Raw genomic sequence first — 26,884 nt, 5'->3', positions numbered from 1 at the left:
AGCTCCCTCTCCACGTCCTGTCCTCTGGAAGCAGCAGAGAGCAATGAGGCTGCCCCTCGGCTTCCTTTTCTCCAGGCTAGATGAACACAGAGTTTTTTGCTGCTCCTTATAGGACTTGCCTTCCAGCCCTGTCATCCATCAGCTTCCTTGCCCTGCTCTGGCTGCTTTCAAGAACTGTAACATCCTTTTTTAAATTGGGGGATCCAATTCTGCCCACGATACTCAAGGTGAGGCTGCAGCAGCGGGGAATCCAGCGGGCTAATCCCCTCCTGTGACCGGCTGGTTGTACTGTGTTGGCTGCACCCCAGGATGCGGTTTGCCCCCTTGGCTGCCAGGCTATGCTGCTGACTCGTCGGGAGCCTGCTGTCAGCCAGCACCCCCAGATCCCTTTCTGCAGGGCTGCTCTCCAGCCACTCCTCTCCCAGTCTGTTACGTGCGTAGAGAGATTGCTCCCTCCTAGGTGCACAATCTGCCATTTCTTCTTCTTCAATTTCTGGCTGTTAATCATTGCCCAGTGCTCTAATCTATCCTGCCTGCTCCAGAAGGTGTCAGCTGTATCCCCATTCCCTACAACTCTTTGAGCCCTGCTGTTCAGCCAGTTCTTTACCCATCGCTGCATGTACGTTCTCACATCACAGTTGGAACAATTGTGTAGGCGTATTCCGAGAGGGCCAGAATCGGAAACCTTACTAAAATTGAGAACTGTACATCCACTGCCTCCCCTTTACACTCATTCTTAAATGTTTATAAATCCTTGAAGCCAGGGAATGAGGTGAAGGGAGCCGGGCTCTCCTCAGTAGCGCGCGTTTGCAGGACAAGAGGCCTTGGGCACAAGTGAGAAAGGATGGAATTCCACGGGCAAAAGCAGCAAGTCTTGCTCAGTGTGAGTGTGGTCAAGGAGTGGAAGAGGCTCCATCCTGGGAGATACTGAAAATGTGAGCGGCCGTGGAACCCGGACAACCTGCTGCAGCTGTCCCTGCTTGCGCAGAGGGAGTAGAAGCACCTGCTCTCCAGAGGTTCCTGCCAAAGTAATGATCCCGTGATTCTGTTTGCTGGGAGAGCTGGAGAGTAATGCTGTGGAAGACAGTTAGTCAAGTGTGTGCTGGCACAGGAAGGACCTCTCAGAGGTGTGTGTAGGGGAGTGTTGTGCTATCTACCCCTTAGTTTGTGCAAGAATGGGCTTGTGCCACATTCTGGAAGCCCCCCAGGTCCAGTCTGTGTTGGTGGTGACGCATTTCTGAGGAGAGGTCTTGTATCCCTTTTCCACCCACTACAGCAATGGCAGTTGAGCCCTGGCTTTGTGCTGGGTAAAGTGGAAGGAGCTTTCGGAGAAGAAAAGAAGTGTTATAGTCTTTGACTGGGATGCAGAAGAACTTTATTGAAGAAAAAAAATGGAAAGCTAGGTCGTCTGAGGTGCAGTAGGGCGACCATCAGCAGAGGTCCCTTCGGGGCAGTAGACTTTTCCAAAGCACCACAGCCTTCCTACCCTACAGTTGGAGCAGCCCGCCTGAGGTCCCCAGTGGGCTTTGGCTTTGTAGAAGGTGCCTGCGGCAGGAGATTCGCGGACATAGCAGGAAAGCGGATGCAAGGAAGACAGTTGCTGAAAAAGAGGAGGTACTTGGGCAATGTTTCCAGGAAACCTGGGCTGCCCCTTCACTGCTTCCATGTTTGGTGCTTAGAGAGGAGGAGCCGTTGACATCAAGCTCATGTGACAATGCACCTTAGCAGGGGTAGCAGCCCCTTCTGGCGCCGAAGCAGCCCAGGCCGCCCAAGCCGTAGCCGTAGCCGAAGCCGAAGCCTCCGGAGGAGACGGGCACTCCCTGGGAGCTGAGGACGTTGCCCACGGCAGCCGATGAGGAGGATCCGACGGCGGTGCTCTGGGGGAAGGAGCTGAGGATGGGTCCTGGCAGGGTGACCACCACGGTGGAAGGCTGGATGACGACGCGGGAGTCCTCGCACTGCCTGACACAGGGCTCGTTGCAGCTGTTAGCCAGCGGGGTGGGTCCGCAGGGGCGGCAGAGGTCGGAGCAGGCCATGGCTGTGGTGTGGAGGGGCCCTGGAAGAGAGGGGGGTGAGAAAGCGGAGGGGCGGTGGTGCAGGAGGGCGAGGGAGTGGGGAGGCGTGGTGTGGGGCTGTGGGGAGCGTGGCTGCGGGGAGGCGTGAGGGCTGCTGAGGCTGGGGCCAGCAGAGCGTGCTGGAAGAGCCGGGCCAGGCAGGCCAGGAGAAGGAGGGGAAGGGGGTTGAGGCTCACCTTGTTGAGCGCGGAGGAGAAGGCGTCAGGAGAAGGGTGTGAGGGAGAGAGGCGCTGGGCCGGCTTTTATGCGGGTGCCCAAGGGGCGGGACAGCCTTTGCGCGTGACGGCATTTTGCAGCAGGCGGCTCTTGTGTGCCACGACCTCGCCAATAATGAGGTGGGGTGTGTTTCCCTTCCCACAACGCTCACTTTTCATGTCCTTTTCTGGAGGACGTGTACTCGTGACACTGGAGGCAACTTTTAAGTGCGAGTAATAGAGGAAAATTGCATTAATGTTGGTTCTTTGTGTCAGAGCATTTGGTAGATGTTGTCGAAATGTAGATGTGCTTGTCAACAATGAGGTCAACCCAATGCATTCGTGTGTTGTGGCTTGCGGTATGTTGTGTAATGGGGTCTCCAGTTCCTCACAGCCCTGGCAACCTGGTCTGGTCTTTGCAGTTGTGTCAGGCACAAGGCATTGACCCTGCCATGGCGTTCAGTCCCTCCCCACCTCACCGCCAGCTCACTAAGCTTCTCTTTAGACCCGGGCTTTCCTGTCAGCTGCTCTGTGTGTGTCTTGTTGACCCTCTGGCTTGTTAGGCTGTGGCTGGGAGAAAGGCGACTGCCTGTTTGGGCTTGCAGCCCCTTGGGGCCATCCCTGGGGGTGGCAGTGCCAGCAGGCAGAGGAGGGCTGTTCGCGAGAGCAGGCCGTTGGCCTGGCAGCCCTGGTTCAGAGCGGGCAAGCCCTGTGCTGTCGGGAGGCCTGCCCTGCTCCCCAAAGGCTTGGGTTGGCCCCTCCGGAGCAATCGCCTCGGCAAGGGCTGGTAAGTTTTCAGCCTGGGCTCTGGTGTCATGTGTCCAAAAAAGAGCAACAAAGCTGGTGAAGAGTCTAGAGAAGAACAATGAATGGGGAATGCTTCAAGCAACTTGGCTGCTTTAGTTTCCCGAAAAAGAAAGTTGTGCAGGGATGTTATTTCTCTGTACAACTGCTTGAATGAAGGTTGTATGGAGGTGCCTGTCAGTCTCTTATTTCTAGTAACGAGAGATAGAGGAGGAAACAGCCTCCAGTTATGTCCAGGGAGCTTTGCATTGGATATGAGGAACAATTTGTGCACCTAGAGTGTCATCACGCCCAGCAGGACATGCTGGGGGTAGAAAGGCTGGAAAGCAGCTTTTCTGAACCCTGCTTTGTGTTGCTGCTTGGGAGAACGAGCTGACTGCAAGGTATCATTGTGCTGTCACGTCTGAAGGGGGCAAGTGTCTCCAGGGTGTCATTGGGAAGATGGTTGGCAGGAGGTTGGGGAGGTGATCCTGTACTCTCTGCAGTGCTGGTGAGGTCCCATGTGGAGTCCTGTGTCCATTGAGGGCTCCCCCATGGAAGAAGGACATGGACTTATTGGAATAAGGTAAGTGCTGGGCCACCCAGATGCTGAGAGTAGTAGAGCATCTTTACTATGAGGGGAAGCTAAATGATCTTGGCGGGTTTTCAGGCATGAGTCAAGGCCATGCTGGGAAGATGTCATCAGTGTGTCGAAATCGCAGGTGGGAGGGCAGAAGGGCAGAGGAGTGAGAATCCTCGTATGGGTGCCCATGGACAGTGCAAAGGTGAATGGAGAAGGCTGAAAAGATGTGCCATTTCCTTGGAAGGGAAGGCAACCCTTTTTTGGTGTGAGAGTGGTCAAAGAGTGAAACTGGTTGTGCAAAGATGTGCTGAATTCCCATGCCTGGAGACACTGAAAACCTGTGTGGACGTGTTTATGGACATCGTGCTCGATCTGGCCATGCTTGAGGAGGTTGGGATGGAGACGTTGAGCTCCGGAGGTTGCTTGCACTCTCAGTGATTCTTTTTGCCGTGTTTCTCTTTGCTGTGATGGCCAGAGTTGTGATGAGCAAGGGAGTGGGTCAGTGGGGAGCAGAATGAAGCCCTCATAGTTCAACGGAGATGGTTAGCGACCTGCTAGAGCGCTTGGACATGCACAAGTGTGTGGGAACAAAATGATCCACCCATGGGCATTGAAGGAGGTGTTGGATGTGCTCTGCAAGCCACTTTCAAGCACTTCTCAGCACTCCTTGGCTAACCGGGTAGGTCCCAGCTGACTGGAGATTAGCAAAAGTGAGGCTCATGTGCAAGAAAGGCTGGATCGAGGATGTGGGGAACTACAGTCCTGTGAGTGTGACCTCAGTGCCAGGCAAAGATATGGAGCAGATCATCTCGAGAGCCTTCACTCGGCACCTACAGGGCAACCAGGTGATAAGGCTCGGTCAGCATGGTTTTATGAAAGGCAGGTCCTGCTTGACTATACTGATCCCCTTCAGTGAGAGGAGAGGAGAGGCGTTGGGTGTTCTTTCCCTGCAAGTTAGTAAAGCACTTGATGCTGTTTCCTACATCATTCTCCTGGAGAAACTAGATGCTCATGGCTTGGACTGACATACTGTTTGCTTGGTAGAGAACAGCTGGATGTTTGTGCCCTAAGAGTTGTGGTGAATGGAGTTAAATCCAGTTGGTGGCCAGTCACAAGTGGAGTTGCCCGTGGCTGAGAGTTTGAGCCAATTTTCTTGAATAGCTTTATCAGTGATCTGGAGGAGGGGATAAAGTGCACCCTCAGTAACATTGCAGACATCAGCTAGTTGGGTGGGAGTGTCGATCCAGTAACAAGTGACACGATGAAAGGAAAAGGCCTCCAGTTGTGCCAGGGGAGGGTTAGATTGGATATTAGGAAACATTTCTTCACTGAAAAGTTACGAGGCATTGGAACTGGCTGCCTTTAGAATTAGTTGAGTCACCATCCCTGGAGTTATTTAAATGCTGTGTCGATGTGTTGTTCAGGGATGTGGATTAGTGCTGGACTTGGTAGCATTAGATTAACGGTTGGACTTGGTGATTTTAAGAGGCACTTCCATATAATTTGTTTTACGGTGGTGTGTGTTGTTGTAGTTGCTAAGGTCATACTCGATAGGTGAGGTCTTGCAGCCCATTTCCACTCAGCCCAGTGGGTTCCTGAGCCCTGTCTTTGTGCTGGGTGAGGTTGGAAGAGCCTTGGGAGAAGAAAGGAAGTGGAGGCATTTCAAGCGGGGATGCAGGAGAATTTTATTGAGAGAAAAAACCAGGGAGAATGCAGGATCGCCGAGTGGAAGGGAGCTGGTCTGATGGAGAAGTACGGCGACCATCAGCCAAGGTCCCTTGCATGCCGTAGATCACCCAGCTGTTCCTGTTCTGCAGTGGGAGCATCCCACCAGAGGCTTGATGGCCTTTCTCTGCTGAGAAGGTGTTTGCAGCGGAGAATATTGGACATAGCAGGAGTGGCGATGCAAAGAAGACAGTTGGAGAACAGGAGGAGGTACATGGGTCATGTTTCCAGGAAACCGCAGCTACCCCATCCTTGCTTCCTTATTTAATGCATAGAGAGGAGGAGCCGTTGATGTTGAGCTTGTGTGTCAAGGGCCCTTAGCAGGGGTAGCAGCCCCTTCCGGCACCAAAGCAGCCCAGGCCGCCCAAGCCGTAGCCGTAGCCGAAGCCGAAGCCTCCGGAGGAGACGGGCACTCCCTGGGAGCTGAGGACGTTGCCCACGGCAGCCGATGAGGAGGATCCGACGGCGGTGCTCTGGGGGAAGGAGCTGAGGATGGGTCCTGGCAGGGTGACCACCACGGTGGAAGGCTGGATGACGACGCGGGAGTCCTCGCACTGCCTGACACAGGGCTCGTTGCAGCTGTTAGCCAGCGGGGTGGGTCCGCAGGGGCGGCAGAGGTCGGAGCAGGCCATGGCTGTGGTGTGGAGGGGCCCTGGAAGAGAGGGGGGTGAGAAAGCGGAGGGGCGGTGGTGCAGGAGGGCGAGGGAGTGGGGAGGCGTGGTGTGGGGCTGTGGGGAGCGTGGCTGCGGGGAGGCGTGAGGGCTGCTGAGGCTGGGGCCAGCAGAGCGTGCTGGAAGAGCCGGGCCAGGCAGGCCAGGAGAAGGAGGGGAAGGGGGTTGAGGCTCACCTTGTTGAGCGCGGAGGAGAAGGCGTCAGGAGAAGGGTGTGAGGGAGAGAGGCGCTGGGCCGGCTTTTATGCGGGTGCCCAAGGGGCGGGACAGCCTTTGCGCGTGACGGCATTTTGCAGCAGGCGGCTCTTGTGTGCCACGACCTCGCCAATAATGAGGTGGGGTGTGTTTCCCTTCCCGCAACGCTCCATTTCATGTCCTTTTCTGGAGGACGTCTCCTTCTGACCCTGGCGGCAACTTTTAAGTACAAATAATAGAGGAAACAGACTCCATCTTGGTTGTGTTTGACAGAACATTTGGTAGATGTTGCCAAAATGTAGATGTGCTTCTCAACAGTGAGGTCAACCCAATGCATTCGTGTGTTGTGGCTTGCGGTATGTTGTGTAATGGGGTCTCCAGTTCCTCACAGCCCTGGAAATCTGGTCTGTTCTTTGCAGTTGTGTCAGGCACAAGGCATTGATCCTGCCATGGCGTTCAGTCCCTCCCCACCTCACCGCCAGCTCGCTAAACCTCTCTTTAGCCCTGGCCTTTCAGCTATCTGCTCTGTGTGTGTGTCTTGTTGCCCCTCTGGCTTGTTAGGCTGTGGCTGGGAGAAAGGCGGCTGCCTGTTTGGGCTTGCAGCCCCTTGGGGCCGTCCCTGGGGGTGGCAGTGCCAGCAGGCAGAGGAGGGCTGTTTGCGAGAGCAGGCCGTTGGCCTGGCAGCCCTGGTTCAGAGCTGGCAAGCCCTGTGCTGTGGGGAGGCCTGCCCTGCTCCCCAAAGGCTTGGGTTGGCCTGCCAGAGCACTCCCCTGAGCCGGGGCTGGGAAATTTACAGTGTGGGCCTTGGCGTGATGCATCCAAATTAGAGCAGTGAAGGTGCTGAATGGACTATAAAGGAAGAATAAATGGGGAATGCTTGAAGGAACTTTGGGTGGTTTGTTTCCAGAAAACAAAGACTGAGGGGAGACGTTATTGCTGTGTACAGCTACTGGAATGAAGATTGTATGGAGGTGCGTGTCTGTCTCTTATTATTAGTAATGAGTGATAGAAGAGGAAACAGCCTCCAATTGTGCCCGGGGAGCTTTGGTTTGGACATGAGCAACAATTTGTGCACTCAGAGTGTTATCAAGCCGTGGAGAAGGTTGCACAGGGAAATGGTGGAGTCCCCATCCCGGGTGGTATTTGATAGACATTTAGATGTGACACTTAGGGACATGGTTAGTGGCGGACTAGTAGTGTGAGGTTAACATTTGGACTCAATGCTCTTAAGGGTTTTTTCCATGCTAAAGGACTCTGTGATTGCACATGGGTCACCGTGCAGGGAGACGTGAGTTTCCGGAGAGCCCATGAGTGTGGCGAGAGGAGAGGGGGAGTGGGAGGAGCAGGCAGGGGCGGCTGGTGAGCCAGGGCCTTGGGGATTTTCCTTGGGGTGAGGCCATTTCTCTGCGCGGTGTCTGGTGGGACGTATGAGAATTTGGTGATTCGTGAGGGGAATTGGAGGCAAGGGTGCTCACGTTTTTGACCATGGAGGAGAAGGCATCAGGAGAAACATGCAAGGCGGTGCGAGAGGGGACTGGGACACGGGACCATCTCTGGCTGACCCGAGAACCCCACCATGAGGGAAGGTGGTGTCACTGGGAGTGCCAGGCAGTTGGCCTGGGGGCCACAGCAAGGGTGAACAATGACAGGGGACCCTACATGGGTGTCTACGGCACCCAGCAGTACAGCGAAGACGGACAGAGTCTGTGGATGCCTTTATTTGCATCAGGTTTTTTTTGGGGGGGATATTATTTTATGAGGGCATTTTCCCTCCCTCTTACCCCTCTGAGTCCCCTAACTGCTGTCATTTGAGATGTTTTGTTTGTTTTTCGCCAGCATTTCTACTCATTCATTTCTTCATTCACAGCCACCCCTCCCAGCAGTTGTTTTGGGGGCTGTTTGGTGAAGATTATCCATTTATTGTACCAGAAATGTCGATTTTGGAGTCCTGACAGGCACCTTCTGGAAGCTTCCAGGGGCTTCTGCAGCAGCTGGTGCCTGTCAGCTGCCCCCTGATTGGCAGGCTGTTAAGTGCCTTGTGATTGGCTGGCTGCTGAGGGTGCTGAGGCAGGGCCTGGCGGTGGAGCTGAGGCTGGTGAGTTGTGGGAGAGATGGTGAGTGTGGGGAGAGGCCCAGGGGGAGTGGGAACGGCAGGCAGGGGAGGTGGGTTCTGACTTTGGGGTGATTGCCGAGGGGTGAGGCCATTTCTCTGCGCAGTGTTTGTGGGGCCAGAGTGGGATTGGATGCAGTGGAGGGGAAAGGGGAGGCGTGCGTGCTGCGTGGGGCTGTGCACCTGAGAACCTCGAGGTGATGTTTGCGTGCCAAAGGCTTGGCGAAGCATAATAGACAAGACTGGACTAGAAGAGTCCAGTTGGAAGGGACGTGCAGTGATCATCTTGTCCAACTGCCTGTTCGCTGCTGGGGTGACGAAGAGGAAGAGCATGTAATTAAGGCCATTGTTTGTCCAAATGCCTCTTAAACACTGTCAGACTTGGGGCATCGTCCACCTCTCTAGGAAGCCTCTTTCAGTGTTTTGCCACATGCTCTGTAACTAAATAATTCATTCTATCTGTCTGAACCTCCCATTGAGGAGGTTCATTTGACCCATTGCCATGAATCCTGTCTCTGGATCTCATGGAGAAGAGCTCAGCAGCTCCCTCTCCACGTCCTGTCCTCTGGAAGCAGCAGAGAGCAATGAGGCTGCCCCTCAGCTTCCTTTTCTCCAGGCTAGATGAACACAGAGTCTTTTGCTGCTCCTTATAGGACTTGCCTTCCAGCCCTGTCATCCATCAGCTTCCTTGCCCTGCTCTGGCTGCTTTCAAGAACTTTAACATCCTTTTTTAAATTGGGGGATCCAATTCTGCCCACGATACTCAAGGTGAGGCTGCAGCATCGGGGAATCCAGCGGGCTAATCCCCTCCTGTGACCAGCTGGTTGTACTGTGTTGGCTGCACCCCAGGATGCGGTTTGCCCCCTTGGCTGCCAGGCTATGCTGCTGACTCGTAGGGAGCCTGCTGTCAGCCAGCACCCCCAGATCCCTTTCTGCAGGGCTGCTCTCCAGCCACTCCTCTCCCAGTCTGTTACGTGCGTAGAGAGATTGCTCCCTCCTAGGTGCACAGTCTGCCATTTCTTCTTCTTCAATTTCTGGCTGTTAATCATTGCCCAGTGCTCTAATCTATCCTGCCTGCTCCAGAAGGTGTCAGCTATATCCCCATTCCCTACAACTCTTTGAGCCCTGCTGTTCAGCCAGTTCTTTACCCATCGCTGCGTGTACGTTCTCACATCACAGTTGGAACAATTGTGTAGGCGTATTCCGAGAGGGACAGAATCGGAAACCTTACTAAAATCGAGAACTGTACATCCACTGCCTCCCCTTTACACTCATTCTTAAACGTGTATAAATCCTTGAAGCCAGGGATTGAGGTGAAGGGAGCCGGGCTCTCCTCAGTAGCGCGCGTTTGCAGGACAAGAGGCCTTGGGCACAAGTGAGAAAGGATGGAATTCCACGGGCAAAAGCAGCAAGTCTTGCTCAGTGTGAGCGTGGTCAAGGAGTGGAAGAGGCTCCATCCTGGGAGATACTGAAAATGTGAGCGGCCGTGGAACCCGGACAACCTGCTGCAGCTGTCCCTGCTTGCGCAGAGGGAGTTGAAGCACCTGCTCTCCAGAGGTTCCTGCCAAAGTAATGATCCCGTGATTCTGTTTGCTGGGAGAGCTGGAGAGTCATAGAGGGGAATACAGTTAGTCAAGTGTGTGCTGGCACAGGAAGGACCTCATCAGAGGTGTGTGTAGGGGAGTGTTGTGCTATCTACCCCTTAGTTTGTGCAAGAATGGGCTTGTGCCACATTCTGGAAGCCCCCCAGGTCCAGTCTGTGTTGGTGGTGACGCATTTCCGAGGAGAGGTCTTGTATCCCTTTTCCACCCACCACAACAATGGCAGTTGAGCCCTGGCTTTGTGCTGGGTAAAGTGGAAGGAGCTTTCGGAGAAGAAAAGAAGTGTTATAGTCTTTGACTGGGATGCAGGAGAACTTTATTGAAGAAAAAAAATGGAAAGCAAGGTCGTCTGAGGTGCAGTAGGGCGACCATCAGCAGAGGTCCCTTCGGGGCAGTAGACTTTTCCAAAGCACCACAGCCTTCCTACCCTACAGTTGGAGCAGCCCGCCTGAGGTCCCCAGTGGGCTTTGGCTTTGTAGAAGGTGCCTGTGGCGGGAGATTTGCGGACATAGCAGGAAGGCAGATGCAAAGACAGCTGGACAAAAAGAGGAGGTACGTGGGCAATGTTTCCAGGAAACCTGGGCTGCCTCTTCACTGCTTCCATGTTTGGTGCTTAGAGAGGAGGAGCCGTTGACATCAAGCTCATGTGACAATGCACCTTAGCAGGGGTAGCAGCCTCTCCCGGCGCCGAAGCAGCCCAGGCCGCCCAAGCCGTAGCCATAGCCGAAGCCGAAGCCTCCGGAGGAGACGGGCACTCCCTGGGAGCTGAGGACGTTGCCCACGGCAGCCGATGAGGAGGATCCGACGGCGGTGCTCTGGGGGAAGGAGCTGAGGATGGGTCCTGGCAGGGTGACCACCACGGTGGAAGGCTGGATGACGACGCGGGAGTCCTCGCACTGCCTGACACAGGGCTCGTTGCAGCTGTTAGCCAGCGGGGTGGGTCCGCAGGGGCGGCAGAGGTCGGAGCAGGCCATGGCTGTGGTGTGGAGGGGCCCTGGAAGAGAGGGGGGTGAGAAAGCGGAGGGGCGGTGGTGCAGGAGGGCGAGGGAGTGGGGAGGCGTGGTGTGGGGCTGTGGGGAGCGTGGCTGCGGGGAGGCGTGAGGGCTGCTGAGGCTGGGGCCAGCAGAGCGTGCTGGAAGAGCCGGGCCAGGCAGGCCAGGAGAAGGAGGGGAAGGGGGTTGAGGCTCACCTTGTTGAGCGCGGAGGAGAAGGCGTCAGGAGAAGGGTGTGAGGGAGAGAGGCGCTGGGCCGGCTTTTATGCGGGTGCCCAAGGGGCGGGACAGCCTTTGCGCGTGACGGCATTTTGCAGCAGGCGGCTCTTGTGTGCCACGACCTCGCCAATAATGAGGTGGGGTGTGTTTCTATTCCCGCAAACCTCTGTTTCGTGTCCTTCTCTTGAGGACGTGTCCTTCTGACCCTGGCGGCAACTTTTAAGTGCGAGTAACAGAGGAAAAATCCTTAGTGTTGCTTTTGTTCATCAGAGCATTTGGTAGATGTTGCCAAAATGTAGATGTGCTTCTCAACAGTGAGGTCATCGGGATGCATTCGTGTGTTGTGGCTTGCGGTATGTTGTGTAATGGGGTCTCCAGTTCCTCACAGCCCTGGAAATCTGGTCTGTTCTTTGCAGTTGTGTCAGGCACAAGACATTGACCCTGCCATGGCGTTCAGTCCCTCCCCACCTCACCGCCAGCTCGCTAAACCTCTCTTTAGCCCTGGCCTTTCAGCTATCTGCTCTGTGTGTGTGTCTTGTTGCCCCTCTGGCTTGTTAGGCTGTGGCTGGGAGAAAGGCGGCTGCCTGTTTGGGCTTGCAGCCCCTTGGGGCCGTCCCTGGGGGTGGCAGTGCCAGCAGGCAGAGGAGGGCTGTTTGCGAGAGCAGGCCGTTGGCCTGGCAGCCCTGGTTCAGAGCTGGCAAGCCCTGTGCTGTGGGGAGGCCTGCCCTGCTCCCCAAAGGCTTGGGTTTGCCCCGCCGGAGCACTCCCCCGAGCCGGGGCTGGGAAATTTACAGTGTGGGCCTTGGCGTGATGCATCCAAATTAGAGCAGTGAAGCTGCTGAATGGACTATAAAAGAAGAATAAATGGGGAATGCTTGAAGGAACTTTGGGTGGTTTGTTTCCAGAAAACAAAGACTGAGGGGAGACGTTATTGCTGTATACAGCTACTTGAATGAAGGTTGTATGGAGGTGCGTGTCTGTCTCTTATTATTAGTAATGAGTGATAGAAGAGGAAACAGCCTCCAATTGTTACCGGGGATCTTTGGTTTGGACATGAGGAACAATTTGTGCACCCAGAGTGTTATTAAGCCGTGGAGAATGTTGCGCAGGGAAATGGTGGAGTCCCCATCCTGGGTGGTATTTGATAGACGTTTAGATGTGACACTTAGGGACATGGTTAGTGGCGGACTAGTAGTGTGAGGTTAACATTTGGACTCAATGCTCTTAAGGGTTTTTTCCATGCTAAAGGACTCTGTGATTGCACATGGGTCACCGTGCAGGGAGACGTGAGTTTCCGGAGAGCCCATGAGTGTGGCGAGAGGAGAGGGGGAGTGGGAGGAGCAGGCAGGGGCGGCTGGTGAGCCAGGGCCTTGGGGATTTTCCTTGGGGTGAGGCCATTTCTCTGCGTGGTGTCTGGTGGGACGTATGAGAATTTGGTGATTCGTGAGGGGAATTGGAGGCAAGGGTGCTCATGTTTTTGACCATGGAGGAGAAGGCATCAGGAGAAACATGCAAGGCGGTGCGAGAGGGGACTGGGACACGGGACCATCTCTGGCTGACCCGAGAACCCCACCATGAGGGAAGGTGGTGTCACTGGGAGTGCCAGGCAGTTGGCCTGGGGGCCACAGCAAGGGTGAACAATGACAGGGGACCCTACATGGGTGTCTACGGCACCCAGCAGTACAGCGAAGACGGACAGAGTCTGTGGATGCCTTTATTTGCATCAGTTTTTTTGGGGGGGGGATATTATTTTATGAGGGCATTTTCCCTCCCTCTTACCCCTCTGAGTCCCCTAACTGCTGTCATTTGAGATGTTTTGTTTGTTTTTCGCCAGCATTTCTACTCATTCATTCCCTCATTCACAGCCACCCCTCCCAGCAGTTGTTTTGGGGGCTGTCTGGTGAAGATTATCCATTTATTGTACCAGAAATGTCGATTTTGGAGTCCTGACAGGCACCTTCTGGAAGCTTCCAGGGGCTTCTGCAGCAGCTGGTGCCTGTCAGCTGCCCCCTGATTGGCAGGCTGTTAGGTGTCTCATGATTGGCTGGCTGCTGAGGGTGCTGAGGCAGGGCCTGGCGGTGGAGCTGAGGCTGGTGAGTTGTGGGAGAGATGGTGAGTGTGGGGAGAGGCCCAGGGGGAGTGGGAACGGCAGGCAGGGGAGGTGGGTTCTGACTTTGGGGTGATTGCCGAGGGGTGAGGCCATTTCTCTGCGCAGTGTTTGTGGGGCCAGAGTGGGATTGGATGCAGTGGAGGGGAAAGGGGAGGCATGCGTGCTGCGTGGGGCTGTGCACCTGAGAACCTCGAGGTGATGTTTGCGTGCCAAAGGCTTGGCGAAGCATAATAGACAAGACTGGACTAGAAGAGTCCAGTTGGAAGGGACGTGCAGTGATCATCTTGTCCAACTGCCTGTTCGCTGCTGGGGTGACGAAGAGGAAGAGCATGTAATTAAGGCCATTGTTTGTCCAAATGCCTCTTAAACACTGTCAGACTTGGGGCATCGTCCACCTCTCTAGGAAGCCTCTTTCAGTGTTTCGCCACATGCTCTGTAACTAAATAATTCATTCTATCTGTCTGAACCTCCCATTGAGGAGGTTCATTTGACCCATTGCCATGAATCTTGTCTCTGGATCTCATAGAGAAGAGCTCAGCAGCTCCCTCTCCACGTCCTGTCCTCTGGAAGCAGCAGAGAGCAATGAGGCTGCCCCTCAGCCTCCTTTTCTCCAGGCTAGATGAACACAGAGTCTTTTGCTGCTCCTTATAGGACTTGCCTTCCAGCCCTGTCATCCATCAGCTTCCTTGCCCTGCTCTGGCTGCTTTCAAGAACTTTAACATCCTTTTTTAAATTGGAGGGATCCAATTCTGCCCACGATACTCAAGGTGAGGCTGCAGCAGCGGGGAATCCAGCGGGCTAATCCCCTCCTGTGACCGGCTGGTTGTACTGTGTTGGCTGCACCCCAGGATGCGGTTTGCCCCCTTGGCTGCCAGGCTATGCTGCTGACTCGTAGGGAGCCTGCTGTCAGCCAGCACCCCCAGATCCCTTTCTGCAGGGCTGCTCTCCAGCCACTCCTCTCCCAGTCTGTTACGTGCGTAGAGAGATTTCTCCCTCCTAGGTGCACAATCTGCCATTTCTTCTTCTTCAATTTCTGGCCGTTAATCATTGCCCAGTGCTCTAATCTATCCTGCCTGCTCCACAAGGTGTCAGCTGTATCCCCATTCCCTACAACTCTTTGAGCGCTGCTGTTCAGCCAGTTCTTTACCCATCGCTGCATGTACGTTCTCACATCACAGTTGGAACAATTGTGTAGGCGTATTCCGAGAGGGCCAGAATCGGAAACCTTACTAAAATTGAGAACTGTACATCCACTGCCTCCCCTTTACACTCATTCTTAAATGTGTATAAATCCTTGAAGCCAGGGAATGAGGTGAAGGAGCCGGGCTCTCCTCAGTAGCGCGCGTTTGCAGGACAAGAGGCCTTGGGCACAAGTGAGAAAGGATGGAATTCCACGGGCAAAAGCAGCAAGTCTTTCTCAGTGTGAGCGTGGTCAAGGAGTGGAAGAGGCTCCATCCTGGGAGATACTGAAAATGTGAGCGGCCGTGGAACCCGGACAACCTGCTGCAGCTGTCCCTGCTTGCGCAGAGGGAGTAGAAGCACCTGCTCTCCAGAGGTTCCTGCCAAAGTAATGATCCCGTGATTCTGTTTGCTGGGAGAGCTGGAAAGTAATGCTGTGGAAGACAGTTAGTCAAGTGTGTGCTGGCACAGGAAGGACCTCATCAGAGGTGTGTGTAGGGGAGTGTTGTGCTATCTACCCCTTAGTTTGTGCAAGAATGGGCTTGTGCCACAATCTGGAAGCCCCCCAGGTCCAGTCTGTGTTGGTGGTGACGTATTTTCGAGGAGAGGTCTTGTATCCCTTTTCCACCCACTACAGAAATGGCAGTTGAGCCCTGGCTTTGTGCTGGGTAAAGTTGAAAGAGATTTCGGAGAAGAAAAGATGTGGTATAGTCATTGACTGGGATGCAGAACTTTATTGAAGGAAAAAAAATGGAAAGCAAGGTCGTCTGAGGTGCAATAGGGTGACCATCAGCAGAGGTACCTTCGGGGCAGTAGACATTTCCAGAGCACCACAGCCTTCCTACCCTACAGTTGGAGCAGCCCGCCTGAGGTCCCCAGTGAGCTTTGGCTTTGTAGAAGGTGCCTGTGGCAGAGAGTCGTGGACATAGCAGGAAGGCGGATGCAAAGAAGACAGTTGGAGAAAAAGAGGAGGTACTTGGGCAATGTTTCCAGGAAACCTGGGCTGCCCCTTCACTGCTTCCATGTTTGGTGCTTAGAGAGGAGGAGCCGTGGATGGCGAGCCCATGTGCCGGCAACAGCCCGGAGCTGCGTCCTCAATCGATGCCGTGGCTTGCAGGGTGTGGGTGGTTGGTGTCAGGGGTGGTGGTGAGGGCCCTTAGCAGGGGTAGCAGCCCCGTCTGGCACCGAAGCAGCCCAGGCCGCCCAAGCCGTAGCCGTAGCCGAAGCCTCCGGAGGAGACGGGCACTCCCTGGGAGCTGAGGACGTTGCCCACGGCAGCCGATGAGGAGGATCCGACGGCGGTGCTCTGGGGGAAGGAGCTGAGGATGGGTCCTGGCAGGGTGACGAGCACGGCGGGAGGCTGGATGACGACGCGGGAGTCCTCGCACTGCCTGACACAGGGCTCGTTGCAGCTGTTAGCCAGCGGGGTGGGTCCGCAGGGGCGGCAGAGGTCGGAGCAGGCCATGGCTGTGGTGTGGAGGGGCCCTGGAAGAGAGGGGGGTGAGAAAGCGGAGGGGCGGTGGTGCAGGAGGGCGAGGGAGTGGGGAGGCGTGGTGTGGGGCTGTGGGGAGCGTGGCTGCGGGGAGGCGTGAGGGCTGCTGAGGCTGGGGCCAGCAGAGCGTGCTGGAAGAGCCGGGCCAGGCAGGCCAGGAGAAGGAGGGGAAGGGGGTTGAGGCTCACCTTGTTGAGCGCGGAGGAGAAGGCGTCAGGAGAAGGGTGTGAGGGAGAGAGGCGCTGGGCCGGCTTTTATGCGGGTGCCCAAGGGGCGGGACAGCCTTTGCGCGTGACGGCATTTTGCAGCAGGCGGCTCTTGTGTGCCACGACCTCGCCAATAATGAGGTGGGGTGTGTTTCCCTTCCCAAAACGCTCCATTTCATGTCCTTTTCTGGAGCACGTGTCCTTCTGACCGTGGCGGCAACTTTTAAGTGTGAGTAATAGAGGAAAAATGCATTAATGTTGGTTCTTTTTGTCAGAGCGTTTGGTAGATGTTGCCAAAATGTAGATGTGCTTGTCAACAGTGAGGTCATCGGGATGCATTCGTGTTGTGGCTTTGGGTGTGTTGTGAAGAGGGGTCTCCATTTCCTCGCAGCCCTGGCAGACTGGTTTGGGATTTGTAGATTTGCCAGACACGAGGGGCTGACCCTACCATGACGTTCCGTCCCTCCCCGCCTTATGCCAGCTTGCTAAGCGTGTCTTTAGGCCTGGCCTTCCCCGCTGGCTGAGATCCATGAGGTTGCCTGCCCCTCGGTCTTGTAAGGCTGTGGCTGTGAGAAAGACGGCTTCCCTTTTGAGCAGTTTCTGATGGCTGGAAGAGAGCTTATAGGCCTGATCTATTGAAGCAGACGAGTATGGAAGATTTGGGAAAGTAGAAACTGTTGAGACTGGCCTTGCTCCTGTGGCAGGTGATGTTGGAAATCCTCGCAGAAAGCACTGTCAGTCCCAGGAAGGACAAGAAGCTGGTGCGGATCTGTCAGTGTGGATTTACAAAGGGGAAATCACAGTTGACCGACCTCCATGTCCTCTATATTGAAGTGACTCTCTTGGTGGACAAGGATGAGAGCCGTGGCTGGTGTTTACCTCGCCTTTTTTTGTTAAGCTTTGACGCTTTCCCCCCTTGCATGTTCCTAAACACACTGAGAAAGTATTGGTTGCGAAAGTGGCTGAAGGGCTGGGCGCAGTGGCTTGTGATGAGTGTCCCAAAGTCCAGATGCAGGCAAGTCTCAAATGGCGTAGCCCAGGACTGGCATCCATGGGGCCAACACTGTTCAACATCCTCATCAGTGGCGTGGGGAGTGGGACGAAGTGCTGCCTAAGGAAGTTGTCAGATGATGCAAAATCTGGAAGAGAACCTAAGCCAACGGATGGTCGTGCTGCCATTCTGAGGGAGTCTGGAGAATGAGGCAGAGGGGAATCTCTGGGAGTTCAAGAGGCAGAAATGCAAAGGCCTGCATCTGTGTGGTGAATAGTACAGGGCATCTCGACATGCTGGGGGTAGAGAGGCTGGAAAGCAGCTTTACTGAACCCTGCTTTGTGTTGCTGGTGGAGAATGACCTGACTTCGAGGCATCACTGCGCCATTACGTCAAAAGAGGCCAAGTATCTCCAGGGCGGCGTTGGGAAGAGCATTGCCAGGAGGTTTGTGGAGGTGATCCTGTAGTCCCTGCAGGGCTGCTGAGGCCTCACATGGAGTCCTGTGTCCATTGAGGTATCCCCTGTTGAAGAAGGACATGGACTTAGAGGACTGAGGTGAATTCAGGGCCATTGAGACTCTGAAGGGACTGGAGCATTTTTGCTATGAGGGAAACTGAGAGAGCTGAGAGCTTTTTTCATCTGGTAGGCAATGCTGTGCCGGGGAGATGTCATCAGTGTGTCTAAATCCCAACTGGGAGGGCAGGTGGAAACGGCAGTGAGAGTCTTCTCATGGGTGTGCATGACCAGGACAAGGGAGAATGGAGAAATCTGAAATGACCTGCCGTACCCTTGGAAGAGTGGCAATCCTTTTTCAGTGTGAGAGTGGTCAAAGTGTGAAACTGGTTCTGCAAAGAAGTGCTGAAGTCCCATCCCTGGAGATACCGAAAACTTGACTGGCCATGTTTGTTGACAGCGTGCTTGAGCTGGCCATGCTTGAGCCGCTTGGGTTGAAGCAGATGATCTTCAGAGGTAGCTTGGCACCCAGTGATTCTTTTTGCTTTGATTGTGCTTGTTGTGGTGACCAGAGAGTTATGCTGGGGAAAAGGGTTGGTCAGGTGTGTGTAGCCATGGGGAAGCTATGTTAAGGGCATGTCTAGAAGTGCATAGCGTGTCCGAGCCTTTCTGCAGGCAAGTGAAGGGCATGTGCCATGGGCGGGAAGCCCCCCGCTTCCAGTCTGTGTTGGTGTCCTTGCTGGAGAGATCCTCGCTAAGAGTTGTTGTGTAGCGCTTTTGTACTCATTCTGATGGCCTGTTGAGCCCTGGCTTTAGGTGGGTGAGGTTGGAAGAGCCTTGGGAGAAGAAAGAAAGAGGAGGCTTGTTTGGGTGGTTTGCAGGAGAACTTTATTGAGGGAAAAACACAGGGAAAAGGCAGGAGCGCCGAGTGGAAGAGAACCGATCTGTGGTGGAAGTACAGCGACCACAAGCCGAGAGCCCTTTTGTGCAGTTGATTTTGTCAGATCTCTGAGGTCTTCCTGCCCTGCAGTAGGAGTAGCTCACTGGAGCTCCAAGTGGGCTTTGGCTTGTGAGAGGCTGTTTGCAGCAGAGAGAAAGGGAAATAGCAGAAGAGGCGATGCAAAGAAGACAGTTGGAGAAAAGGAGGAGGTACATGGGCCAAGTTTCAAGGCAGCCGGGGCTCCCCCTTCCCTGTCTCTTTTCATGGTGCCTTGAGAGGAGGAGCCATGGAGGGTGAGCCCATGTGCCAGCAACAGCCCGGAGCTGCGTCCTCAATCGATGCCGTGGCTTCCAGGGTGTGGGTGGTTGGTGTCAGGGGTGGTGGTGAGGGCCCTTAGCAGGGGTAGCAGCCTCTTCTGGCACTGAAGCAGCCCAGGCCGCCCAAGCCGTAGCCGTAGCCGAAGCCGAAGCCTCCGGAGGAGACGGGCACTCCCTGGGAGCTGAGGACGTTGCCCACGGCAGCCGATGAGGAGGATCCGACGGCGGTGCTCTGGGGGAAGGAGCTGAGGATGGGTCCTGGCAGGGTGACGAGCACGGCGGGAGGCTGGATGACGACGCGGGAGTCCTCGCACTGCCTGACACAGGGCTCGTTGCAGCTGTTAGCCAGCGGGGTGGGTCCGCAGGGGCGGCAGAGGTCGGAGCAGGCCATGGCTGTGGTGTGGAGGGGCCCTGGAAGAGAGGGGGGTGAGAAAGCGGAGGGGCGGTGGTGCAGGAGGGCGAGGGAGTGGGGAGGCGTGGTGTGGGGCTGTGGGGAGCGTGGCTGCGGGTAGGCGTGAGGGCTGCTGAGGCTGGGGCCAGCAGAGCGTGCTGGAAGAGCCGGGCCAGGCAGGCCAGGAGAAGGAGGGGAAGGGGGTTGAGGCTCACCTTGTTGAGCGCGGAGGAGAAGGCGTCAGGAGAAGGATGTGAGGGAGAGAGGCGCTGGGCCGGCTTTTATGCGGGTGCCCAAGGGGCGGGACAGCCTTTGCGCGTGACGGCATTTTGCAGCAGGCGGCTCTTGTGTGCCACGACCTCGCCAATAATGAGGTGGGGTGTGTTTCCTTCCCACAACGCTCAGTTTCATGTCCTTCTTCTTGAGGACGTGTCATTCTGACACAGGCGGCAAGTTTCAAGTACAAATAATAGAGGAAACAGACTCAGTCTTGGTTGTGTTTGAGAGAACATTTGGTAGATGTTGCCAAAATGTAGATGTGCTTGTCAACAGTGAGGTCATCAGGATGCAGTCTTGTGTTGTGCCTTGCGGTATGTTGTGTAATGGGGTCTCCAATTCCTCACAGCCCTGGAAATCTGGTCTGTTCTTTGCAGTTTTGTCAGGTACAAGGCGTTGACCCTGCCACGGTGTTCAGTCCCTCCCCACCTCACCGCCAGCTCGCTAAACATAGCCAAAAGGCCAGGGCAAAAGACATCTGCACTGTGTGTGTGTCTTGTTGCCCCTCTGGCTTGTTAGGCTGTGGCTGGGAGGAAGGCGGCTGCCTGTTTGGGCTTGCAGCCCCTTGGGGCTGTCCCTGGGGGTGGCAGTGCCAGCAGGCAGAGGAGGGCTGTTTGCAAGAGCAGGCCGTTGGCCTGGCAGCCCTGGTTCAGAGCTGGCAAGCCCTGTGCTGTGGGGAGGCCTGCCCTGCTCCCCAAAGGCTTGGGTTGGCTCGCCAGAGCGCTCCCCTTATCTGGGGCTGGGAAGTTTAGAGTCTGGGCCTTGGCGTGATGCATCCAAATTAGAGCAGTGAAGCTGCTGAATGGACTATAAAAGAAGAATAAATGGGGAATGCTTGAAGGAACTTTGGGTGGTTTGTTTCCATAAAAGGAAGATGGAGGGGAGATGTTATTGCTGTGTACAACTACTTGAATGAAGGTTGTACGGAGGTGCGTGTCAGTCTCTTATTATTAGTAATGAGTGACAGAAGAGGAAACAGCATCCAGTTGTGCCCGGGGAGCTTTGGATTGGACATGAGGAACAGTTTGTGCACCCAGAGTGTTATCAAGCTGTGGAGAAGGTTGCGCAGGGAAATGGTGGAGTCCCCATCCCAGGAGGGATTTAATAGACATTTAGATGTGGTGCTTAGAGACATGGTTTAGTGTCGGACTAGGTTGTGTGAAGTTAACTGTTGGACTTGATTATGTTAAATGTCTTTTCCAAAATAAAGTGTTCTGTGATTGCACAAGGGACAGCCTGAAAGTGTAAGGGAGTTTCTGGAGAGCCCATGAGTGTGGTGAGAGGCAGAGGGGGAGTGGGAGAAGCAGGAAGGGGCGGCTGGTGAGCCAGGGCCTTTGGGGACTTTCCTTGGGATGAGTGCCAAAGGCTGAGGCCATTTCTCTTTGCAGTGTCCAATGGAAAGAGAGTTTGGAGATTTCCAAGGGGAGTTGGAGGCAAGCATGCAGCACGCGGCTGCAGAGCCGAGGCCCTGGTGGTGGTGGACACGTGGTGAAGGTCTAGAGGAATGGCAAGGTGTTTCCCAGCTGAGTCCAGGAGAGTGTTTTGCAGGATTTTGTGTTCAAACGGTCTTTGTGTATGAGGGAGATGAATCTTGGCAGGTAGGACTGCTTTGTGACAGGATGGACGTATGTCCTGGGGGCTTGAGGTGTCACAGCGATGAATGCTGCGGGAGCTGGCTGGAGTCCTTGAGAGAGCACACCAAGTAGCTTGGAAATGTGATGGTGCCTGGGAGTAGTTCCTGATGGCAGGAGGAGAGGTTATAGGGCTCATGTATTGAAGCAGATTGGAAAGGAAGATTCGGGAAGGTAGAAGCTGGTGAGGCTGGCCTTGCTCCTGTGGCAAGTGATCTTGAAAATCCTCCCAGAAAGCAGTGCCAGTCCCAGGAAGGACAAGAAGCTGATGCAGAGCTGTCAGTGTGGATTTACGAAGGGGACATCATGCTTATCCGGCATCTGTGTCCTCTATATTGAAGTGACTCACTTTGTGGACGAGGAGGGAGCCGTGGCTGGTGTTTACCTCGCCTGTTTAGTGAGGCCTTTGACTATTTCTGCCCTTGCCCATTCCTAGACAAGCCAGGAAAGTATGGGTTGTGTAAGTGGCTGAAGGGGTGGGTCCAGCAGCTTGTGATGAGTGTCCCAAAGTCCAGATGCAGGCAAGTCTCAAATGGCATAGCCCAGGACTGGCATCCATGGGGCCAACACTGTTCAACATCCTCATCAGTGACGTGGGGAGTGGGACAAAATGCTGCCTAAAGAAGTTGTCAGATGATGCAAAACCTGGAAGAGAGGCTAAGCCAACGGATGGTTGTGCCACCATTCAGAGGTAGCTGGAGAATGAGGCAGAGGGGAATCTCTGGGAGTTGAAGATGCAGAAATGCGAAGGCCTGCATCTTTGTGGTGAATAATGCTGGGCAGCAGGGCATGCTAGGGGTAGAGAGGCTGGAAAGCAGCTTTACTGAACCCGGCTTTGTGTTGCTGGTTGGGAGAACGAGCTGGATGCTGTGGTATCATCACATCGTCTTGGCAAAAAACGCCAAGTATCTCCAGGATGGCGTTGGGAAGAGCGTTAGCAGGAGGTTGGCGGAGGTGATCCTGAGCTCTCTGCAGGGGTGGTGAGGCCCCATGTGGAGTCCTGTGTCCATTGAGGGCTCCCCTGTGGAGGAGGGATGTAAACTTAATGGAACGAGGTGAGTGCAGGGCTCTCACGAGACGCTGAATGGACTGGAGCATCTTTGCTATGAGGGGAAGCTGAGAGAGCTGGGAGTTTTATCAGGCAGGATTCAAGACTGTGCCAGGGAGATATCATCAGTGTGTCTAAATCCCAGATTGGAGGGCAGATGGACAGAGGAGTGAGAATCTTCTTACGTGTGCCCATGGATAGTGCAAAGGTGAATGGACAGAGGTGCAAAGATGTGCCATTTCCTTGGAAGGGAAGGCAACCCTTTTTTCCGGTGTGAGAGTGGTCAAAGAGTGAAACTGGTTGTGCAAAGATGTGCTGAATTCCCATCCTTGGAGATACTGAAAACCTGTGTGGACATGGTGCTGGACATCGTGCTCGAGCCGGCTGTGCTTGAGCAGGTTGGGATGAAGTAGATGATCTCCAGAGGATCCTTGCACACCGTGAGATTTTTTTTGGTGTGACTGTCTTTGATGTGATGTCCAGATTACTGCTGAGGCAGGAAGTGGGTCAGCGGGGAGCAGAATGAAGCCCTCATTGTTCAATGGAGATGGTTAGCGACCTGCTAGAGCACTTAGACACGCACATGTCCATGGGGCTGTGTTGGATCTGTCCAAGCATATTGAGGGGCCTGGTAGATGTGCATCATCAAGCCACTTTCAAGCACTTCTCAGCACTCCTGGGGTAAACAGTTACACCCATGTTGACTGGAGATTAGCAGAATTGAGGCTCATGTACAAGAAAGGCTGGAAAGAGGATGTGGGGAACTAGAGTCCTGTGAGTGTGACCACAGTGCCAAGCAAAGTTGTAGAGCAGATCAACCTGAGTGCCTTCCCTCGGCACCTACAGGGCAACCAGGTGATCAGGCTCAGTCAGCATGGTTTTATGAAAGGCAGGTCCTGCTTGACTATCCTGATCTCCCTCAATAAGAGGAGAGGCTTTGGATGTTCTTTACCTGCAATTTAGTAAAGCCTTTGATGCTGTTTCCCAGATCATTCTCCTGGTGAAACTAGCTGCTCGTGGTTTGGATTAGACATACTGTTTGCTTGGTAGAGAACCAGCTGGATATTTGTGCCCTAAGAGTTGTGGTGAATGGAGGTAAATCCAGTTGGTGGCCAGTCACAAGTGGTGTTGCCCAGGGCTGTGTGTTTGGGCCAATTTTGTTTAATAGCTTTATCAGCGATCTGGCGGAGGGGATGGCGTGCACCCTCAGTAACACTGCAGACATCAGCAAGTTGACTGGGAGTGTTGATCTGCTTGAGGGTAGGAAGGGTTGACAGAGGGATCTGGACAGGCTGCATCGATGGGCCGAGGCCAACTGTATGAGGATCAACAAGGATCAGTGCTGGGTCCTGCAACTGGGTCACAACAACCCCCCTGCAATGCTCTAGGCTTGGGGCAGAGTGGCTGGAAAGCTGCCCGATGGAAAAGAACCTGCGAGTCTTGGTCAACAACCGTCTGAGTATGAGCCAGCAGTGTGCCCAGGTGGCCAAGGAGGCCAATAGTGTCCTGGCTTGTCAGGAGCAGTGTGGCCAGCAGGACTAGGGAAGGGATCGTCCCGCTGTTCTTTAGTTACTGATGAGGCCGCCCCTGGAATACCGTGTTCAGTTTTGGGCCCCTCACTAAAAGAAGCCATTGAGGTGCTGGAGAATGTCCAAAGAAGGGCAAGGAAGCTGGTGAAGCGCTTAGCGAATGAGTCCTACAAAGAGTCACTGAGGGACCTGGAGTGGTTCTGAAGAACAGGAGGCTGAGGGGACCCTTGTCGATCTCTGCAGCTACCTGAAAGGAGGTGACAGAGACGTGGATGTTGGCTTCTTTTCCCAAGTAAGAAGTGATAGGATGAAAGGAAACAATCTCATGTTGTGCCAGGGGAGGATTAGATTGGATATTAGGAAACATTTGTTCATTAAAAAGGTTGCCAAGCGTTAGAACATGCTGCCCAGGAAATTTGTTGAGTCACCATCCCAGGAGGTATATAAATGATGTGTAGATGTGCTGTTAACAGACGTGATTTAGTGGTGGACTTGGTAGTGTTAGGTTAACAGGTGGACTCGATGATCATAACAGCCTCTTCCAACCTGAATGATTCTAAGCTGGTCTCTATTGTTACTGTTGCTGGGGACATACTCGATAGGTGATGTCTTGTAGCCCCTTTCCACCCATGCCAATGGGTTGCAGAGCCCTGGCTTTGTGCTGGGTGAGGTTGGAAGAGCCTTGGGAGAAGAAAGGAAGTGGAGGCATGTGAAACTGGGATGCAGATGGACTTTATTGAGAGAAAAAAACAGGGAGAATGCAGGAGCACCGAGGGGAAGGGAGCTGGTCTGATGTAGAAATATGGCAACCATCATCCGAGGTCTCTTGAGTGCATTACACGTTCCAGAGCTCTGAGGTCTACCTTCCCTCCAGTGAGAGCAGCCCGCCAAAGCCACCAAGTGGGCTGTGGCTTGTGAGAAAGTGTATGCAGTGGAGAGTAGTAGACATAGCAGGAAGGCTGATGCAAATAAGACAGTTGGAGAAAAAGAGGTGGTACTTGGGCAATGTTTCCAGGAAACCTGGGCTGCCCCTTCATGGCTTCCATGTTTGGTGCTTAGAGAGGAGGAGCCGTGGATGGCGAGCCCATGTGCCGGCAACAGCCCGGAGCTGCGTCCTCAATCGATGCCGGGGCTTCCAGGGTGTGGGTGGTTGGTGTCAGGGGTGGTGGTGAGGGCCCTTAGCAGGGGTAGCAGCCCCTTCTGGCACCGAAGCAGCCCAGGCCGCCCAAGCCGTAGCCGTAGCCGAAGCCGAAGCCTCCGGAGGAGACGGGCACTCCCTGGGAGCTGAGGACGTTGCCCACGGCAGCCGATGAGGAGGATCCGACGGCGGTGCTCTGGGGGAAGGAGCTGAGGATGGGTCCTGGCAGGGTGACGAGCACGGCGGGAGGCTGGATGACGACGCGGGAGTCCTCGCACTGCCTGACACAGGGCTCGTTGCAGCTGTTAGCCAGCGGGGTGGGTCCGCAGGGGCGGCAGAGGTCGGAGCAGGCCATGGCTGTGGTGTGGAGGGGCCCTGGAAGAGAGGGGGGTGAGAAAGCGGAGGGGCGGTGGTGCAGGAGGGCGAGGGAGTGGGGAGGCGTGGTGTGGGGCTGTGGGGAGCGTGGCTGCGGGGAGGCGTGAGGGCTGCTGAGGCTGGGGCCAGCAGAGCGTGCTGGAAGAGCCGGGCCAGGCAGGCCAGGAGAAGGAGGGGAAGGGGGTTGAGGCTCACCTTGTTGAGCGCGGAGGAGAAGGCGTCAGGAGAAGGGTGTGAGGGAGAGAGGCGCTGGGCGCCGGCTTTTATGCGGGTGCCCAAGGGGCGGGACAGCCTTTGCGCGTGACGGCATTTTGCAGCAGGCGGCTCTTGTGTGCCACGACCTCGCCAATAATGAGGTGGGGTGTGTTTCCCTTCCCGCAACGCTCCATTTCTGTACTTCTCTTGAGGACGTGTCCTTCTGACCCTGGCGGCAACTTTTAAGTGCGAGTAATAGAGGAAAAAGTCATAAATGTTGGTTCTTTTTCTCAGAGCGTTTGCTAGATGTTGCCAAAATATAGATATGCTTCTCGACAAGTGAGGTCATCGGGATGCATTCGTGTTGTGGCTTTGGGTGTGTTGTGAAGAGGGGTCTCCATTTCCTCGCAGCCCTGGCAGACTGGTTTGGGATTTGTAGATTTGCCAGACACGAGGGGCTGACCCTACCATGACGTTCCGTCCCTCCCCGCCTTATGCCAGCTTGCTAAGCGTGTCTTTAGGCCTGGCCTTCCCCGCTGGCTGAGATCCACGAGGTTGCCTGCCCCTCGTTCTTGTAAGGCTGTGGCTGTGAGAAAGACGGCTTCCCTTTTGAGCAGTTCCTGATGGCTGGAAGAGAGCTTATAGGCCTGATCTATTGAAGCAGACGAGGATGGAAGATTTGGGAAAGTAGAAACTGTTGAGACTGGCCTTGCTCCTGTGGCAGGTGATGTTGAAAATCCTCCCAGAAAGCACTATCAGTCCCAGGAAGGACAAGAAGCTGGTGCGGATCTGTCGGTGTGGATTTACAAAGGGGAAGTCACAGTTGAGCGACCTCCATGTCCTCTATATTGAAGTGACTCTCTTGGTGGACAAGGATGAGAGCCGTGGCTGGTGTTTACCTCGCCTTTTTTCGTTAAGCTTTGACACTTTCCCCCCTTGCATGTTCCTAAACACACTGAGAAAGTATTGGTTGCGAAAGTGGCTGAAGGGCTGGGCGCAGTGGCTTGTGATGAGTGTCCCAAAGTCCAGATGCAGGCAAGTCTCAAACGGCGTAGCCCAGGACTGGCATCCATGGGGCCAACACTGTTCAACATCCTCATCAGTGACTTGGGGAGTGGGACGACGTGCTGCCTAGGGAAGTTGTCAGATGATGCAAAATCTGGAAGAGAACCTAAGCCAATGGATGGTCGTGCTGCCATTCTGAGGGAGTCTGGAGAATGAGGCAGAGGGGAATCTCTGGGAGTTCAAGAGGCAGAAATGCAAAGGCCTGCATCTGTGGCGTGAATAGCACAGGGCATCTGGACATGCTGGGGGTAGAGAGGCTGGAAAGCAGCTTTACTGAACCCTGCTTTGTGTTGCTGGTGGAGAATGACCTGACTGCGAGGCATCACTGCGCCATTACGGCAAAAGAGGCCAAGTATCTCCAGAGCGGCGTTGGGAAGAGCGTTGCCAGGAGGTTTGTGG

The 26,884-nt window shown here is 54.7% G+C and overlaps 4 protein-coding genes across 4 annotated transcripts; all 4 read right to left on the bottom strand.

The window, feature by feature from the left end:
- Positions 1–1,604: 1,604 nt before the first annotated feature.
- Positions 1,605–2,036, bottom strand: LOC122152678 (feather keratin-like). The gene has a single exon (XM_042786124.1). The coding sequence runs from the start codon at positions 2,034–2,036 to the stop codon at positions 1,722–1,724; it is 315 nt and encodes a 104-aa protein (XP_042642058.1). The 3' UTR covers positions 1,605–1,721.
- Positions 2,037–15,592: 13,556 nt separating this feature from the next.
- On the bottom strand, positions 15,593–15,902 carry LOC122152701 (feather keratin-like). The gene has a single exon (XM_042786206.1). The coding sequence runs from the start codon at positions 15,900–15,902 to the stop codon at positions 15,594–15,596; it is 309 nt and encodes a 102-aa protein (XP_042642140.1). The 3' UTR covers position 15,593.
- A 2,543-nt stretch (positions 15,903–18,445) lies between these two features.
- LOC122152679 (feather keratin-like) lies at positions 18,446–19,228 on the bottom strand. Its single transcript, XM_042786125.1, has one exon. It carries the CDS (start codon positions 19,226–19,228, stop codon positions 18,914–18,916), a length of 315 nt encoding a protein of 104 aa, XP_042642059.1. The 3' UTR covers positions 18,446–18,913.
- Positions 19,229–24,826: 5,598 nt separating this feature from the next.
- LOC122152690 (feather keratin-like) lies at positions 24,827–25,205 on the bottom strand. Its single transcript, XM_042786136.1, has one exon. The coding sequence runs from the start codon at positions 25,203–25,205 to the stop codon at positions 24,891–24,893; it is 315 nt and encodes a 104-aa protein (XP_042642070.1). The 3' UTR covers positions 24,827–24,890.
- Between the last annotated feature and the right edge of the window lie 1,679 nt (positions 25,206–26,884).

This window comes from Tyto alba, unplaced genomic scaffold (genome assembly GCF_018691265.1).
Source record: "Tyto alba isolate M040663 unplaced genomic scaffold, T.alba_DEE_v4.0 Super-Scaffold_9, whole genome shotgun sequence".
Taxonomy (NCBI): Eukaryota; Metazoa; Chordata; class Aves; order Strigiformes; family Tytonidae; genus Tyto; species Tyto alba.
This window is presented reverse-complemented; position numbering and strand designations above follow the sequence as displayed.

Coding starts and splice junctions, on each gene's coding strand:
- LOC122152678 (XM_042786124.1), bottom strand. CDS start 2,036: ATGGCCTGCTCCGACCTCTGCCGCCCCTGCGGACCCACCCCGCTGGCT.
- LOC122152679 (XM_042786125.1), bottom strand. CDS start 19,228: ATGGCCTGCTCCGACCTCTGCCGCCCCTGCGGACCCACCCCGCTGGCT.
- LOC122152690 (XM_042786136.1), bottom strand. CDS start 25,205: ATGGCCTGCTCCGACCTCTGCCGCCCCTGCGGACCCACCCCGCTGGCT.
- LOC122152701 (XM_042786206.1), bottom strand. CDS start 15,902: ATGGCCTGCTCCGACCTCTGCCGCCCCTGCGGACCCACCCCGCTGGCT.